Consider the following 20642-nt stretch of genomic DNA (forward strand, 5'->3'; position numbering starts at 1 on the left):
ATCAAAACTCTGCCTTTACTTCTTTCTCAATAAGCAAATTTTAAGTCTTGGACAATTATACAAAAATAGATTTTTAAATAAAATGAAACATTACTATCCTGTAGTACGGAGTAGGTCAAAAATGCTGGTTTGATAGCATGCATGCCTTGACGATTGAGATAGGTTCTTAAGGAAGGACATGATTTGCTGTATTATTTTTTCTTAATTCAATTCAATTTTTGTTCAAAAAGTTCGAAAAGGTCAACATCCTTCTGTAAATCAATATCGGCTTACATCAAAATTTAAGACAGTCTTTCAGTTAAATAAAACAATTATTACATTTCATCTTTAATAATAATTTTTATTTTTATTTTTATCAATTAAAAACAATTATTTAGTTTAATCTTAAATTTCTAAACGATCAATTAGCCTAAGTTCTCAATTTAATTGGCCTACTATCTGAGTCAACCAGACATACAGTTTTATATGCTAAACCGTCTCACAGAGCATGCCATTTTTATTTTTGTTTTAGTTTATTTTCCTGTTCTCATTTCTTTTCTAAAGTTTTAAATCTATATTCTTATCCAAATAACATTAGACACATTTTTGTATATAATCTGTTTTGATAAACTTGTAATTTAATTAAAGTTTTGTTGTTTTTTTTTTCTTTTTGTTAAAAATTAAGATTTGCATATATGATATGCAAACGAAAACGTTGTTGTCTCTTAATAAATAAATTAAACTTTATAATCTATTTATAAACCTACATTAATTTATATACGTGAAATTAACGCTCAAAAGAAATAGCAATTTTTGTTTCGTTTTTAGTTTAGTTTTTGTTTTTTGTTTTTATTTAAATGCTATTTCTTATATTTATTTAAGTTATTTTTTATTTATTTTTAATAATTAATGAATTTACACACACTTTGTTTTTTATCAATTTCAATAATGTACATCTCCGATTTTTGTTTATCATCAAGAATTTCATACTAACAAACATAATAAGATAGTTTTAATACATAGTTTGAGAGAGAGGACACAATCGAATGTTTAATTTACAACTTTTAATTTTTTTTTTAATTTTATATTTTTGGAATTTTCAATACGATTTGATTTTATTAAGTTTTATCAGTATATATATGTATATAAATATTTTTGTGTTTGTATTTCAATTTATTACGTTAAATATAAAAAGTACTTACAACTTAAATTTAAAAAATATATATACGAAAAAATTTTATATTTATTTTTTTCCTATTTTTATAAATATTTTTCTGTTTTTTTTTGTTTTGTTTTATTTTTGTTTGTTTCTTAAAATTGTATGTTTTATTTGTGTTTGGTTGTTGTTGCTCCATTTTTTTATTTAATCTTATTCATTTCTTTTTTTTGTTAAATTTTATTTTCTTAAATTATATAATAATAATATTTATGATAACAGGATAGTAAATTTTACAGTGACAATTCCATTAAGGGCTATGTACTCGATAGTTTCTTGGAACTTTTCCATCGTATCTTATGGTGCAATCGAAATGTTATTGCCAGCGATAGCAAAAGGAGTAATGCATGTGACAGTCTGCAGTTGGGGGAGACACCACCATGATGCATTGCTGCTGGATGTTCGCCTGAAAAAATAAAATAAAGAAAAATAAAAACAATGAAAATAATGCTTTTGATAAATTGATATAGAATATTGTTTTGTTCAGTATAAAGTTACATTATTACATATGGAAATTTTCTTATTTTTTGGCAAATTTAATCTCACTTTAATTTAAAGATGTTTTCAGATAGTTGAATTGTTTAAACAGGGTTCTGTGTTCTATGTTTTTGCTTAGGTTAAAAGGGTTAGGATGCATTTAGAAGAACAATCAAACGTGAGTTTTTGATATTTTATCAGAAGACTTAACAGTACAAGATCAATAAAATGAATATATATCTTCTTCTGTTATCTTATATTGTTCAATATTTTTTAAAAGATATTAATTGGAATAGCATTTTTCCCTTAGGTTGAAAAGCTATAACCTTATCATATTAAGGTGATAAAAATTGCAAAATAAGAATTCATTTTTGCGTTCAATTAACTTCTTTTTAACATTCAGCTCTTAAATATACAATATTTGGAATATTAAAGCTATGGCTATACCGTAAGTCAGGTCGAATAAATTTTTGAACGTTTTACAACTTATATTGGGCGGCCATAACTTGACGAATGTTGGGTTTTAAGTGCTCAAGATTTAAAGGTTTATTTGCATAAACACGGTCCTTAGCATAGCCTCACAAAGAAAAAGCACATCGGTGTCAAATCGCATGACCGTAAGCTTTAACTTACTTTAACTTACAGCAGCGATATTTTCAGTGGTAAGAGTGAAACGATGATACACACCTTACAATATCTGTAACCAATCCAGTCTCTTCAAAATTGTTCACAAATTTGAAAATTGCTATCGTAGTTGGACGATTATGTAAACCGTAATCTCATCTTAAAGCAAGATATCTCGATGTGGCAGAACCACCATTTTTGTAGTAGGCCTTAACAATTTGTATGCATTGTGCGATAGTTAAACGACCCATTTTCGTAAATGTCAGACTTTTAAGTAAAAAAAAATAAAACGATGAAGCAATTTAGTTTGACAGGTGTCAAATAGTTCTATACTTTTAAACCGCAAAATTGATAACTCGTTATAAGATCATTTTTTCTTACATTTGGATAAATACTACAGGTTTTGATTATGTAATCAGCTTAAAACTTAAGCTTATTTGTTTTTATTTTTGGCAGCCCGGTTTCTAATTATTTTGCATATCTGGGGCTTGTATGTTTCAATGTTTTCATATCAATTGCTCTTAAACTTCTGAAGCATAGCATAAAATTGATTTTAGAATAATTGAATCAAAAATGGGAAATAAATATAATGAAAGACCTTGACACAAGGATGGACAAAACTTGTTGCATTCATTTGAAGTTTTCAATCTTTGATAATAATTGTAATATGCCTTGTGTTATCGAGTTTTATTTCAAAAAACAATTTTTATTCCTCGTCAACTAAATTATTATGCTATCTGTTGATGCTAAATATTCGCTTAAGATGTTAAGCAGATAATTGCGAAAGAATTATCCAAAAACAACCGTGAGTTTTTTTTTCAACCACTTGCAAAGTGTTTTATATGCAAAGTAGGATTTTTTTTTTTAGTCAACTGAATAGGTACATCGCCATTTCCAATAAAAATGGGTAGATCTACGTGTCTTAACAGTGTTGAAAAAGCTAAAATCGATTTACTTGGAGACCAAGGCCTAACTGGACATGCAATAGCTGATAAAGTTGGCCGAAGTTTTAATGTAGTTTATTCTTACTTGAAAAATAAAGATGCATACGAAAAAAACATGAAGGAAGGTAAGAAAACAGCAACAAAAGCAGCTGAGAGACGAAGAATTTTAAGATGTTCATCAAATTCTTATGATTCTTTGGCAAAAATAAAACAAAAAGTAGGCGTTGCTCAACAGTTTTAAGAGTAATCAACAACTCAAGCCATCTTTAACGAATGAAACTTAAGAAAAAACCACCACTTGACGAGAGACGAAAAATGTTGCGATTAGAGTTTTCAGTACTTCACATGAGTTGGAAAAAAGAATGGTATCACGTGGTTTTTTCAGATGAAAAAAAGTTTAATTTCGATGGCCCTGATGGGTTCAACTTCTATTTACATGACTTAAGAGAAGAAAAAAGATTTTTAAAGCGCCATCATAGTCGTGAAGGAGGTGTCATGATATGGGGAGCAGTCAGCTATTATGGAGCAGTTGAGTTCGAGGTTGTAACATCAAAAATGACAGCAGCTGGGTATAAAGTAATTTTGGAAAAAAATGTTCCTAAATTTACTAACATCTTAGGACCCCTAAAATGGACCTACCAACATGATAATGCGCCTATTTACTCATCGCGCATAATAAAAACATGGATAAGGGAGCAACAAGTGCAGTTGTTTCAATGGCCGCCGTACTCACCTGACCTAAACATCATAGAAAATGTCTGGTCGTCAGTTCGAAGACAAAGAAACCTTAATTTCTGTAATCAAATTAGCGTGGAGCAAAATTTCGTTAAATTACATGAAAAAGCTAAACGATTCCATGCAGATCGAATAAACGAAGTAATTAAAAATAAAGGTGGATTACCCACTACTAAATTTAAACAAAAACTTCTTTCATTCCCTTCCAATACCAATTTTAATTTTTGTACCTATTCACCTGACTCAAAAAAAAAAACTTCTACTTTGCATAAGTTACACTTTGGAAGTGGTTGAAGGAAAAACTCACGTTTGTTTTTGGATAAAACTTTGAGATTCTGTTATTTATATGTTATTAAAATTTTTACCAGCAACAGATGGCATAATAACCATCACTGTTTGGGAAAATGGATAAAATATATTCAAAAATGTTTGTGCGTATTCAGTTGACGAGGAGTGTATAAACAAATACAAATCGAGAGCCGAACATCAGTTTTCGAAAAATTTGCGTACTATTTTTTGTATGTTTTATTTTTTTTAGGAAAAAACAGACTGTTGGATTTTTATAAAAAAATGCTGAATATTACTAACAATATTTACTGTGAGGTAAAATAAGTTTGAAGCTAATGTTTTTAATTTTTTAAAAGCTATTTTAGTTGAAAGTAAATGTTTACCAAGTTGTAGTATTATTTTGTTTAGGTTTTTATTTTTTGTAAAAACAAATTTTTGAAAAAAATATTCGAGTCGATATAAATTTTTTACAACTTTTGATAATTTAAAAAAAAAACTGTCAATTCGATTTTTCTCAAATTTTTTTCGAATTTTGACGACAATATTTTTGAAAGACAAGCCAATATCTCAAAGTTTTAAAAAGGTGTTTGAGTCGAAAATCAATTTTAACCAACTGTTTTTAATTTTTTGTAGTTTTTAACTTCCCATAGGAAGTTATTGTAATGGGTCCGATTTGTCAAATTGAAAATTTTGACATTTCTCGATGTTTCAAGGTCCCTAGAGTCGAAATAAAAGATTTTTAGAAAGATGTCTGTGCGTGCGTGTGTACGTACGTTTGTACGTCCGTACGTCCGTACGTCCGTACGTCCGTACGTCCGTACGTTCGCGACGTTTTTTTCGTCGTCCATAGCTCAAGAACCAGAAGAGATATCGACTTCAAATAAATTTTTTTATACAGATAATAAGGCAGAAAGATGCAGAAAGGGCTCTCAAGAAAATTGCGTGGGTGGTTTTTTTACCATAGCAGTTTGAAAAAAAGGTGAAAATTTTGGTTAACCCTAAATATCTTACGAACCAAAAACGCTAGAGACTTGAATTAAATTTTATATAATATATTGTAACGTGACACAAAACAGGTATATTTTTTGAAAAAAATCAATATAACGGTTTTTTTTATAAATCAATAAAAGTGAAAAAAAAAATTTGTCACCTCCAAAATTTTACGACCGAAATATGATTTCATCTCTAAACCAATTTTGTGCAACGAAGAATAATGTTTTTGATATCTGATAAAATTTTGAGAAAAATCTAATTGACAGTTTTTTTTACAAAAAATAAAAACCTAAAAAAAATGTATAAAAGTTGGTAAAAATTGATTTTCGACTCAAATATCTTTTCAAAACTTTGAGATATTGGCTTTAATTTTCTTTTATCTTTCAAAACATCTTGTTGTCAACATTCAGTTAAAGTTTGAAAAAAATCGATTTGACAGTTTTTGTACAAAAAATTAAAAACCGAAAAAAAAATTAACAAAAGTTCGTAAAAAATGATTTTCGACTCAAATATCTCTTAAAAACTTTGAGATAATAGGTTCTAACTAATTTTTTCTTATAAGAAATATTGTTTTCAACATAAGGATACATTTTGAGAAAAATCTAATTGACAGTTTTTTTTACAAAAAATAAAAACCTAAAAAAAATGTATAAAAGTTGGTAAAAATTGATTTTCGACTCAAATATCTTTTTAAAACTTTGAGATATTGGCTTTAATTTACTTTTATCTTTCAAAACATCTTGTTGTCAACAGTCAGTTAAAGTTTGAAAAAAATCGATTTGACAGTTTTTGTACAAAAAATTAAAAACCGAAAAAAAAATTAACAAAAGTTCGTAAAAAATGATTTTTGACTCAAATATCTCTTAAAAAACTTTAAGATAATAGGTTCTTACTAATTTTTTCTTATAAGAAAAATAGTTTTCAACATAAGGATACATTTTGAGAAAAATCTAATTGACAGTTTTTTTTACAAAAAATAAAGAACCTAAAAAAAAATGTATAAAAGTTGGTAAAAAATTGATTTTCGACTCAAATATCTTTTCAAAACTTTGATATATTGGCTTTAATTTACTTTTATCTTTCAAAACATCTTGTTGTCAACATTCAGTCAAAGTTTGAAAAAATCGAATTGACAGTTTTTGTACAAAAAATTAAAAACCTAAAAAAAATTAACAAAAGTTCGTAAAAAATGATTTTCGACTCAAATATCTCTTAAAAACTTTGACATAATAGGTTCTAACTAATTTTTTCTTATAAAAAATTTTGTTTTCAACATTAGGATAAATTTTGAGAAAAATCTAATTGACAGTTTTTTTACAAAAAATAAAAACCTACAAAAAAAATGTATAAAAGTTGGTAAAAATTGATTTTCGACTCAAATATCTCTTCAAAAATTTTAAATATTGGCTTTAAACTAATTTTATCTTGTAAGAAATATTGTTTTCAACAGTTGGCAAATTTTTAAAAAATTCGAATTGACAGTTTTTTTACAAAAAATAAAACTCTAAAAAAAAAACAATACTAAAACTTGGTAAAAATTTACTTTCGGCTCAAATAGCTTTTCAAAAATTTAAAATATTGTCTTCAAACTTATTTTATTTCAGAGAAAATATTGTTTTCAATATTCAGTAATTTTTATATAAAAATCCAACAGTCCGTTTTTTCATAAAAAATAAAATCTACAAAAAATAGTGCGCAAATTTGGTAAAAATACATATAGACAAACTCTTTTAAGCAAGACAAATCGACAGACGGGATGGGAAGTTATCAGTGTGGGTTGCATCCCAGCCTCTTTTTTATTTTTTGTAAAAAAAACAGTCAATTCGGTTTTTCTCAAAATTTTTCCGATTGTTGATATTCCATATAAGTAAAAATTAGTTGGAAGCCATAGTCTCAAATTTTTGAAAAGATATTTGAGTAGAAAATCAAATTTTACAAACTTTTGTTAATTTTATTTTAGGTTTTTAATTTTTTGTAAGAAAAACTGTCAATTCGATTTTTATCACAATTTTACCACATGTTAAAACCATTTTTCTTCGTTGCACAAAATTATTTTGGAGATAACATCATTTTTTGCGTAAAATTTTAGAGGTGACACATTTTTTTTTCTTCAGTTTTTTTTTATTTATAAAAAAAAGGGTCATTGGATTTTTTTCCAAAAATACATTTGTTTGGTATCACGTTACAGTTCATAATTTACAATTTAATTAAAGTCTCTAGCGTTATTGGTTCGTGAAATATTATGGGTTAACCAAAAGTTCAACTTTTTTTAAATTGTTAGGGTAAAAAAACCACCCATGCAGTTTTTTTGAGAGTACTTTTTACATCTTTGTGCATTATTATCTTTATAACGAAATTTATTTTAAATCGATAACTTTACTGGTTTTTGAATATGGACGACGAAGACGTATGTACACACACACGAACAGACATCTCTCTAAAAATCCTTTATTTCGACTCTAGGGACCTTTAAATGTCAAGATATGTCAAAATTATCAATTCTACAAATCGGAACCATTACAATAACTTCCTATGGCAAGTTAAAAACGACTTTACTTATAACATAAAGAGGTTTCTAGTACAGTACTCTAAAGTCGTGTGTCAACTTCACCTACCTCAAAAATGTGCTCTTAGAATGTATGTAAAAACAATTTTGTTAACCTTTTAATGTACAAAACTACTAAATTGTTTATAAGTGATAAACTACATATAGACGATTCTTTCCATATTCTTAAAATTAACTGCCTGCGTTCATAAAGTTAAAAAATACCCTCACCAATTATTTAAAATCTCAATTGGAAAAGAAGTATGATCAAATATTTATTTTTAATTACAATAATTGATTAAAGTGTAAAATTCCCAATTCCCAATTCGTATCACATTCACAGCAGAACCTAATAATTGAATTCAAATTAAATTATCTTGTCTAACTATTTTTAATATCTATACAGATATATGTATTATTTTTGTTTTAATTTGAATAAGAGGGAGTTTAATATCAGTAATTGAAAATGCAAAAAAATATTCCCTCAAAGTAACGATATTCTTTCTTTTAACTATGGGATTTTATTTCTATCTCGTTCTTTTTTATTAATAGTTACAAATCAAACTCAGCTTGCTGATGATGAATTCCTTAAGGTGCGATTGATTGCATCAATTAAGTTAATGGCTAATAAAAACTCTGTATTTTTCCCTAGACATGAGAGTATGCTTGTTTACTATCCTATCTTTTTAACAACTTATCCTTCTACCTTGGATGATAATTATTGTTACTTTGGGATTTAGTTGTCCCACGTGGCAGTTTTATATCGATTCTTTGAAGCAAAAGAAAATTGATCCTGATGTATTAAAAACTTGATATTTTTAATTGTTATAGGATGTGCCATATAATTTAAGTGATTCTCAAATTATATAAAACACTTGGATTTAGAAAAATATAATTAGAGCTTATAGATTTTGCTAAAAAAGGGTTGAAAAATAAAAGGTACAATTAAAAATAATACAAAATTATAAACTCAACTAATTTTCAAAATGTACAGACTTAAAATTTTTAAGAATGTCTGAGTTTAAATCAATTGATAGGTTATTATCCCAACACTTCGAGTTATGATTTCATTAAGCGCTTAATTTACTTTATGAATAATTTCCTATAAAGGGATGCAAATCACCATGAATTCTGTTTGATGTTAAAGCCTAGTACATACTTCCTCGTGAAGTGAACGTTCGCCAGTGGAGAAAGTGAACTTTTGACATTGCTCACTGGTACACACTTGTGAGTACACGTTGTGAACATGAACAAACCAAATGTCAAAGCTTCACCAACAGTTCCCGTACATTTTGCACGTGAATTGCCCGTGAACGAAAACTCTCCACTTTGCTTCACGAGCAAGTTCACGGGTGAACCAAAAACTGAAATTTGTATGGGTTCACGAGATGGTTCACAAGTATGTACTAGGCTTAAAAACTAAGCTTGTAATCAACAATTGCTGTAAGATCTTTTTTCGAAAAAACTCTATGTAGAATATGATCTTGAATATTATAATCGTAAACTATAGATAATAATAGACGTGTAAACGAAAAAAACTGAGATTTAGGGCTAATGTGGCGTTATTGCTTTAAAAGATTGGTAATAACATTTTAAAGAAGCTTATCTATTCTTTCAAATTTTGTTTTCGTTTGAAAAAATTTTAAATCATCCCCAAATATAGGATGCCTGGAATTTGGAAGGGAATCAGATACATCATGTGCAAAATTAAAGAACATGAATGGACCTAAATGACTTCCTTGCAGAAAGCTAGAAATTACTGAAAAGACTTAGACCTCGTCGAATTTATACAAACAAAAATACAATATTTTAGTATCCTGGAATGTAAACCTATGAATTAACTCCAATTTTTTCTTGCGACAGGAAAGTATTGCATTCGTAAACAAATACGAACTCGAGATTTTAATATAACAAGACATTACAATGGTAGAGATGTCCAACAAATTGGGACTCTCGATTCTGTCCGTGTGTCTGTCCACGCTCCAATTAACTAAACCATAGCTTGAAATCAAATTCTAAAATTTAAATTTCAAGCGTTTTTTTCATACAAACTTTTTGGCAAACATTTAAAATTCGAATTTCAACAAAAACGAACGATATGTATTTAAATTTCTCTTATATTTTTTTTTTACTTGCATTCTTTCAACCTGCCATATTTTCCTTAGAACTAATAAAAAAATACTAACATTTAAAAATTAAATTGAAAAAATTTAAATGTAAAATGTAAATTTACAAGCGCTGAATAACTGCAAACCACGATTTGGTCGCCCGGACCTGCTCATGTATCCAAAAAATATATTTAAGAATATACTTTAAGATTTCACAATTTACCTGCAAACAAATTAAAACGCGATTTTTTAATTGTTTTATTTGAAAATCGTTAGAGTGATGTTTCTTAAATTAATTTGTTTCATAAATATTTTTTTTGCAGTTTCTTAGAACTTATTAATGTAAGTTCCACATATATCCCACTCAAGGGGATAATACTACCCTTAATATGTAGACACAGTATGAGCACTAGGAAATGGAGAGAGGGGTTGAAAGGAGGTGTTGGTGCACATTGGTTTTGATTTCCTGAATTCTACATTCGCATAGTGCAGCTAAAGAACGAATCTCTGTACTTAACAATACGACTGAAGTTGGGCTCGAGGATATATTGATGTTATGATGAGCATTCCTAGAAGCGCGAATATTGCAGTTGAACTTTTTAATGGGAGGAATGCAACTAGCTATTTCTCTAGAGCATAAACCGTTAAAATAACGGTAAAAGAGGGTGAGACAAAAAACATTTAGACGATGTTCAAGTGACGTAAATGATCTTATGATGGTATTATCAAAAATCAATCTAAATGATCTACGTCTAATGATGTCCAAGAGGCTTAAATAAGTTGCATTAGTAACAGCCTAGATATGGGAGTCATACTCAAGTCAAGTATATAAGTCTTGTAGATAACAGTTAGATTAAAGGGGGAGAAAAACTTTTAGCATCGCCTTAAAAAACCCAAACATCTTGCAACATTTTGGTGACATCGCGTATGTGATCCTTCCACGAAAGTTGGTTGTTGATAAACATACCGAGAATATAATGGCAAAGGGGGTTTATCCCCCTTTAACGATACACGACAGCATTCGGTTTTTGAACAATGCTGGTTAGGTCGGAATTTAACGAGCTTATCATATTTTGTGGTTGCAGTTCCACATCCGAAGAAGAGGAATGTGAATCTGAAAACGAATACTTAAAGCTGAGAGTACTATCGTCAGCGAAACAATGTATTGGATTAGAAGTTGCAGACAGGAGATCGTTAACAAAAATGAGAAAGAGTTTTGGAGATTGAATTCCAGTAAATTTTAAGAAAAGATTTTTTTTTTGATAAGTACATTTGGTTATTTTTTTAAGAGCCTAATATATAAAACCTTCGATTTCGTACAATAATTTGTCTAAAATTTTATTTCCTTCCAACCCTCTCACACTTTTATTCTGTACTCAAAATATGACTTTTTTTGGAAGTGAAAGCATTGCTTATTTTTTTAATTTTCCAGGATTATAATAGATATCACTTTAATGTGTCATCTAATTGAGAAAAAAATGTCGTTGTAGTCAAAAAATTACCTAGAACATTTTCCAGTTATTTTGCATTGATATCAAAATACATCTACATTGCATTAATAACATTGAAATTGTCAATAATAGTACTTTCTTTATTTTTCATATGGCTGACAGATAAGTTACCTTGTCTATAATGTATTTTTTCATTTTTATAACATCGATCACGTTTTTTGTATACAAAAAAATTTACCTATATCTTCTTGTTCCTTTAGAATTCATATAAATACTCGTACATAAAAACTTACATAGAAGAATCAAATTTCCTTTCGACATGAACATTTATACTCCATAAATATCTATGTTATAAAAAAGAAAAGAAAAATTCCCCATTTCATCGATGGAAATATGAAATTTGTTTTTGATTTTTTTTTCTTATTCTCAGTTAAGGTACTACACTTATAGATAGGTAGGTTAGATAGGTACACAGCTTGGCATAGTATCTTTAGCTGTTTCAGCAAATCTCTGATTCTTTCACACTTATTGTTTTTTTATTCTTTCAAATATGCTCCTTTTAAGCCCTGATGATGGCATAAGGAAATAAAATTATAGAACAACACTATTTATGTATAAAATATAATACAATATACCTTCGAGAAATTTTTCTTCATATTTAGTTTTTTCTCGAAATATTACCAATAAAACTTAGCTTCAGAGAAGCTAGAAATCGTTCGTAGTACTAGTGTCGTCGTATCTACCTATAGGTAGTACGACTTATAGTTGGGAAATGCAATTTTTCCTATTTCCATGCATGGTTACCGAAGCATAAGAGCTTCTTTGCTGATGCTTTTGATGATGAAAAAGTAAAGCGTCAGCAACAAGAATAAACCTCGATATTCTTGGAGAGAATTTTCTTTTTACTTATTTTTATTTAAAAGAAAAAGAAGTTTTTCCTTCGTCCTTATTCCATCTAAAGATGATATTGAAAGTGTTAAGAGAAAAAAAAGAAAAAAAAAGGAAAATGTTGTCTATGCTGCACTTTCAGCACATCTTGAGGGTTAGATTATGTATACATTTGTGTGTATATTGTATATGGTACCTATACTTTTAAGGAAACGAAATATTTTCCTATTTCCTTAGATATGTCCTTGCTCTGATGCATTTAGGTTTTTTGGTTTCGTTTTCATCTCCTTAAATATAAGGTCTTCTTGTTTTCGTGGTATATAATACCCAACCCATCCATACTCAACTCAGTAAATCCATCTACTTGTTGTTTGTTTGATAAGTAGGTACATTACCTTTTATATGTGTCTTGTCTTATTTTTTTATTTTTTTTGGAAAAATTACTTATATTTTTTAAAAGATAAAGCTGCTTTTCAAAAGATTGTTTTAATTTAAGCTCTTTCAGAAATAAGGTTTGGCATAAACTCTTATAGAAAACTTTTTTGTTAAAAAGCAGTTTTTTTTTAGATATGTATGTTATTTGATAACAATATAGTCTATTTCAGTCATGGTCTTATCCGTGGGAGTTATCTTCCTCAAAATTTGTTCACACGAAGATTATGTCTTACTATAGTGATCAATACTTTGCTAAAAAATTTAAGTTAATCACTTAAGATGCGGGTTTACCCCACAATTCGATCTTTTTCACATATTTATATCGTGCTTAATATCTTAAGAGAGTGTCAAGAAAAACTTATTCTTATTTTTGAATCTGCTTTAATAACTTCGAAAAAGATCAACTTTCAAAATAATGCCATTTTATGTTTTGAGAACAAAAAATGGGATGTACTATTAGTACCAAAACTTGTAACTGATATTTCAAACTGTTTAGGTTTTCCACAAGTTATATCTTTATATAACTTCTTGAATACAAAATGGTAGAAGGTAGTTTTAACAAGGTTTTTGGCAATATTTTGTGTATTAGGTAGTCTTTGTTTGTAATAGAAAACTAGGCGTTAGGTATTTTCGCCCAAAGGGTTTTACATAATTCCAAGCAAAAAGAAACATTCAGTCATATTTGTCAAAAAATGGTTCTTTTTCAGAAGAAAATGCCACAATGAATGCCTAAATCAGTGTTATATTGCAATTATATTTTGTGACATTTTCTTAGTGACATTTCTTACGACACGTTTCTCTTCTTGGGCCTTTCGTCATTTAATGTTTTGGTTTATATGTCGTGAGGTAATAATTACATCAGAAACAATAGAAGTCATAATCGTCGTGATGCTGTAAATAAATGTCAAAAAGCCCAACCCCTTTGTCATAAGACCCAAATTACAAAATTAAAAATACTTTAAAAATATAAGACAAGTTACAATTTGAACGTCCTTTATTTAAATAATTATTTGGTTGTTTCAACATTTGTCTTAGGCTTTTTGAGGAATGTTGGGCCTCATGACATTTTAGAATTTGGAAGCTATGGTTTTAGGGGAAATTTTTGTATTTATATGACTCTTTGTTCATAAATTTTTTTTCATAAAAAGATTGATTTTTGATTAATTAAAAAAAAACAAGCGCTGAATTTTGTTCAGAATCCTCCCTGCACTTTTTGATGTTAGTATCTATAACACGAAAACCTAGAAATATCTTTGATAAAAGATGATATCCCAAATGCACGAACGTTTAAAAGTACAGACGTACGAACTACTTACAAAATTATCAAAATAATACATGGGATCAATTTTAATGGGAAGTTAAAAATACTGGCTTAATATTTAAAATAACCTATTGTTAATCGCTTAGCTTTTGAATAAGTTGTGATTTTATAAACAATAATTTACTAAGCCACTCCTAAATTAAAAACCTTAGTTTTCATTGAATCAATTTTGTTAAAAAAACAGGCTTCCGAACATGTCTAAACTGTTACAGTTCGTGAGAATAAACAAAGAAAACAACCTATTAATTATAATTCTCAACTGTAGACTGGACCATTTAATCCGCTACTCTTATAAGATTAATTGACAGATGCAACATGAACTTAGCTAATTTCTAAAAGTTAAAGTAGCCATTTAGTGATGTTTGGAAAAATGTGAAGAGAATATTCTGAAGGCTATAAAGCCATTAATGAGTAATTTATGTAAATTAAAAACATTATTTTTTTCTCTATTATGTCAATACATCAAATATTTTATTCTTACTTTCAAATATAAATACTTTAACCATTTGTTCTGCAGATCGACGATGTATACACAACACATGCAGTTAGAATCTCGGAACCTGATTTCGCACTGCCTCTTATTATAAAGGAAACTTTTATTAGAATCGCCATCTCCGGTTCAATATTTTCCTTTCGTTTAAGGTTCGTTTAATTTTGATTTAATTTATTTCTCAGTTTTTTTTTTATTTTTTAAATATCTTTTCTTAAATCAAATTTCGATTTCGTTCTTTTTGCTTCTCATAACATCTAACTAAATATAAACCTAATTAAAAGTTTTGTAATCAATTAAATATTTTCCTTAAAAATATTGGCTTTCTGTTCACAAATACTTTTTAAGTAAATAATTCCAATTATTAGCAGGAACAGTCGACTCTGTCCTGTATTTTATTCTTCTTTGTAATTTCCCATAATCTTGAGGTAAATTTTTTATAAAACACTTTGGATGTTCTTTCTTTTTAATAAAATCAATGTCTCTTTGAGTACTTATGCTCCTTTGGCAATAAATCTTTAATCATAAATAATTCAGTAGTTATTAATCAACTATAGGTAAAGAATTTCTACCTCTCTTACTTGTTTACTAATTAAATTGATTGAGAATTCGATTGATGAATCCTCCTCAAGCTTAATCTATAGAATCCTTATTGATGCCATGGAACGTGAATGCTTTATCGTTGTCTCTTAAATCATTCAAAATGACAAATTTGATGTAAAATTTAAAAATGATTGCCACAGACTTAACAGACAGCTATTTTGTTATCTTTGAAATAGATTTTTAGAAATGAAGGTTTTGAACTATAGACAGGCTTTGAAGTAGGAAAATGTGAATCTTTAATATTATGGAAATATTTTCAAGGAATTTACTTCTTTCTAAAATATAAAATTCACGTACATTGTAATGTACACGTATGTACGTAATGTATAGTAAGAAAACGTATTGGAATTCATTTTTTTTTTTTCAATATATCAACCCTTATATTGTATCAAATATTCCTAAATAATTTCAGTCCACTTAAGCTAATTGATTTTTATCGTATTGAAATTCATTTTCTAAAATAGCCAAACTTTTCTTCTTCATTGGATATTAAGAGTTATATTATGAGGGTTTTTTCAAACCCCAGGGAAACAGAACTTTATCATAGTATGAAAAAGAAAGCAAACATTCAGCAAAATAGTTCAAGCCATATCAAGGATTCAGTAAAACCATATATATCCTTAAAATATTACAGCTCACTGGGTAAATATTAGAAGACCAAGTGAAATAATTGAATATACAATTCTAATGAAACCATTTCTATATTTAAATGGCTATAAATTCAATCATCTTCAATTTCAACAACAATTCTTAAATGAGGTCATCGTTTCAATCTACATTTCGACCATATACAAACATCCATATTCATCATTCCTTAGCTATATCCCTTATTATTATCCAGTATTTGGCCAGAATTATAATATTCCTAATTAGGTTCAATAATTTTTGATGCTATTTCACTTACCATCTACGATATGTACTCGAACTGATGTTGGATTTGCATTTGATGGCGTACACGTATACAGTCCCGAATCCTGTTGGATGGCTTTTTGAACCAATAACCGGCTGGTTGTAAGGACACCCTTTTCTGTTACTAATGATATTCCACCTCGGGGTGAATCGAAATTTATGACCTAAAACGGGACACCATAGCAAGAAAACAGAAAAAAGAAGAAAACAGAAATAGTTAAATATATGAGTCTTTTTCGAAGTGTATAATAATCCTGCCTTTATCCAGGACGACAATAATATCTGACTTTATTTCTATAAATGTCTTATATGTTTGTTTCTCAGGACCATTTCATGCAGATACGAATATAAGTCAGAATAAAAGCACTACGACTTATTTATATATGTAATTGTATAAGTAGGTAATTAAGTGAATGAAGAAAAAAAAATATACATAAATTGACTTACTTGTCGGTTGTGCGACCAAATTACTGTGGGCGGAGGTTCTGGAGCAAATTTTACTATACATGTGAGGTTTATTGTTGATCCTCTGTTGATGTGGAGTTCAGGGCCGCCAATTACTTCGGTAATAGGTTCTGCAAAACAGAAAGAAACAAAAAGTACACACATATGAGATTAATACAAATAATAATAATAAGATATATGTATATTTTATTTTTCTGATTAGGTTAGCTTGTTGTAAAATGACCATTTAAGATTTATTCAAAGGCCATCAGAAGAGTTGGTTTTGTATTTATTTTGTGTTTTTCTCTTGATTATAATAATTATCGTATGTGGGATTTTATTGAATGAAGAAATAAAATTCATAAGTTTGCTGGTATAGAAATTGCTGGGACAGATAATTTTAATGTCAATTTCAAACTTCACAAATCGATACAATCTGAATCTGAACTACAATTCAAGATAAAATTGATTGTTTAAGTTTTATGTAATAAGAATCATCATTTTTTTAAGCTTAGTTTTATGAGCACGTTTTGTATACCAAAATTTAATGTTTAATTTATTTTTGGATGCATGAATTAATACGTTTGAAAAAATATCTAAAATTTAAAATGGACCTTACTCAAATAATAATTTTAAAGACTTCCATGATTAGAATTCTTCAAACCAATTTAAAAAAAAGAAGAATGTATAAGATTATTCAGCTTGACCGACAATTTGCTGCAGCAGAAATATTTAAAGTATTTCTATTTCTTAAAACTTCTGTTTTCAAAAGTTTTTTTATTTGGAAGCAAGCGAGTATAAATCCTAGTTCCCGAAAATCGCAATGGAGATGATTATCGACCTATAGCTATATTACCTTTTCTTTGGTTTTGGAGAAACTGATAAATAACCAAATACGAAGTTTTCTCCTTAGTAATAAATTGATGTGTATCAATCATTCAGGCTTTCGCCCTAAGCACAGCTGTACTACAGTTTTAACAGACGTCGCGTCGTTGAAAATATCATAAATGAAATAGATAATGATAAAGTGACTATATTAACGCTTCTTGGCTTTTGAAAGGCATTTGATATCGTCAACAATTTTATACTTTGTGAACAACTTAAATGTAAATTTCATCTCTCTTCTGCACTTGTAAGCTTATTTCCTCCTACTTAAGCGGTAGATCTCAGTTTTTGCTAACAATGTTATGTCTACTTTTCTTCCTCTGCAGACAGGTGTCCCTCAGGGGTCTATTTTGGGCCCTATACTGTTCTCGGTGTATATCAATGATCTTCTGTCATGTCCACTGAACTCTTCTGTGCACATGTATACAGACGACGCGACGGTTAATTAAGCAACAGTTTTCAATTAGGCATGCTTGGGAATGGTGTGCATGAAGTCAACGAGGATTTCAATACCATTGTTAATTGGGCCCGCAAAACGATCTTTGTTTAAATCCGACAAAACTAAATGCTTACCATTTTTTTTTGTATTATTGTATTTAATAATTCATTTTGGTAGGTTTACAATGCTTACAATTATAATTTAAGTAGAAGACGTTAAAGATGAAAACATATCATTTATCTCAATTAATTAATATTAAAAGTTAGCTACTAAGGCAAAATATAATAATCAGCTAATATATCATATAAGAAAAATTCAGAATAATAATTAAAATATTTTAGTAGTTACCTGAAAAAATACAACAACAAATATATAATAAAGAGTAAAAACATAGTGGTCTTCCGAATAACCATAGATATCTATGTAACCCTAACAAAACAAATTATGAGACACTCTTTAGCATAGCTTACAGCTAGAGCTAGTGGCGAATGCTCATCTTGACAAAATTATCGACATATTTGCATGCAAGGTGATAGAAAGAAATGAGTTTTTTTCTTATAAATTAATTTACTATAGATAATAAGGTTACAATTTGTACGTGATCGTAACCAAATAGCCATGACCTTACACTTTGTAGGAAAATGGACAATACTCTAAGACTTCTTATTGAGAAAGTCAATTTATTAAAAACTGAAGGTGCTACTATTGTGAAGAATCTGCAAAAGTGAATTTTATTATAAGAGAGGATAGATGCTTAATTCATAGATTTCACTCTTAAATTGTATCGAGGATTATTTCTTATTGATAAATATTCACTTCTAATTAAAAACACCCTCAAGACTTTGAAATAGTATAGATGTCTTGAAGGAAGACCTTTTAACTCCTGAAATAAATTAAAACTATTATGAAAGCGATTTTTTTACAAATTATTCTTATTACATGTTTTTGAAGAACAAGAAGCTGATTGATTTTATTTTTACAAGACCGTCCACAACAGGTTATTCCATACTGAATTTTAGAGTGAACCATACCAAAGTAGATCATAACAAGTATTTTTCTCGAGCAGTATAAACAAAGTGTATAAAAATGTCTGAAGCAGCATAGTAAATTATTTTTTAACGATAATGTATGTTCGGACCAATTCATTTTACTTCAAGTATAACACCAATGTATTTAAAGGTATTTACAAATTCTATCTGAAAGCAATGAGTTGAACAGGGCTCCCTTGAGACAAAACTATTCGATTCATTTACACTGAATTTAAATTTTTGGCAATCTGAAGAATGATAAAATATATCGCAATCAACTAAGTTAGAAGATCCCGACAGACTTAAGTACATTAGTTTTGTTTTATTACTTAATACCATTTTATTAACTGCAAACCAGCGTCTTAAGATATCTAAGTCTGCGTTAATGTCAGAAATTAAATTAACCAGAGAACTACAACCATATGAAAAGGCCTTATCATCAGCAAATGCTGTAATTTTTCTTTGAAATTCTGATTGAAAATAGAATTAATAAAGATTAGAAAAAGCAAGGGACCCAAAACCGAATCTTGGGGAACACCAATACTAATTTCACACAAACTACTTAAACTTCCGTTTATTTTCACTAATTTCTTTCTATTGGATAAAGAAGAATCTAGCCAATTATAAATAAATCTACGCATTCCTGCATTTTTTAATTTTCTCAAGAGAATATTATGATCAACTAAATCAAAAGCTTTAGTTAAATCAATGAAGAAACTTCAAAATTCTTTCCTTAATTGCTTTTTCAAAAATTTTAGAACAAACAGGTAACAGTGAAATAGGCCTATAATTATTCATATTGCAAGGGTTTGATTTTTTGTGTAGAGGAATGACTTCATCAATCTTGAGAGCGGTTGGAAAAACACCGCCGTACACACTTTTATTGAAAATATGTGAAAGTACATCTACAATATTGTAAGCAATTTGTTTAAAGATAAAATTAGAACAATAAGTCATCTCTAGAACCATAACGGATACCTTATATTTCCCAGAGATATATTTAAACAACTGTGCTATCGAGTTCTTAGGCTTATATTTAATAAAACACTAAATTGGAACACTCATATTAATCTAACGCTAGGTAAGGTATATGGAGGTGTTCGACTGCTCTGGGAAACTCATCATATAACGCCTTTGAAACTCGCTTTATATTGACCAAAACGTTATTAGTACACCTCATGTTTTCTGTTGCGAGGTGTTAAGTAATTTTGACTTCGAACACAAGCGAAAACTCAAAGTTGTATCACGCGTTATGCTTATGGTCTTAGGAGATATGACCACATCTCAAGTTTCTCTAAGTCCATCTATGGCATTTTACTCGATAATCTCTTTAAAGTAAGAACTTAAATACACTTTACGCGTTCTGTAATATCATGTGACCTTATTCCAGTACGTTCCTCATCCCTTGATTCTGAGCGTCAATTTTATGTGCATTCTTTTCGTTTGTGGAGCTCCCTCCCTGTTATAAAACTATAAGCAGTCAGTAATTTTTGGAAAAATGCTAAGAGAATTCATCTCCTAACTCTGCACGTATTTGATGATGAAGATGATCATGATGATGATGATGGTGATCGTGATGATAAAAAAAAATATTTTTTTAGGTATTTTTTGATTGAAATAGCACCCGTTTGTCAATGGTCACCACCTTTGATAACTGATTTCGAAACTAGGTTCAACTTTCTATTATTCATTTAATACATACTAGATAAGGTCCTGGTAGAAGCGTATATTTTTAGTACGCCAGCATTTTGTTTTTCTAGGTTAGCTAGTTTTTATTTTATTATATCATCCTTTATTTTGCATTTGTTGTATAAGGCGTAAAGAGGACACTCACTACAAA

At 28.7% G+C, this 20642-nt stretch overlaps 1 protein-coding gene across 1 annotated transcript in view; it reads right to left on the minus strand.

The window, feature by feature from the left end:
* Positions 1-319: 319 nt before the first annotated feature.
* LOC129944321 (zwei Ig domain protein zig-8) overlaps positions 320-20642 on the minus strand; it is a 422695-nt gene continuing 402372 nt past the window's right edge. The window contains 3 exon segments of the mRNA XM_056053671.1: positions 320-1601; positions 16002-16170; positions 16454-16581. Of these exon segments, the coding sequence (XP_055909646.1) occupies positions 1453-1601; positions 16002-16170; positions 16454-16581 (446 nt within the window). The 3' untranslated portion in view covers positions 320-1452.

This window comes from Eupeodes corollae, chromosome 2 (assembly GCF_945859685.1).
Source record: "Eupeodes corollae chromosome 2, idEupCoro1.1, whole genome shotgun sequence".
Taxonomy (NCBI): Eukaryota; Metazoa; Arthropoda; class Insecta; order Diptera; family Syrphidae; genus Eupeodes; species Eupeodes corollae.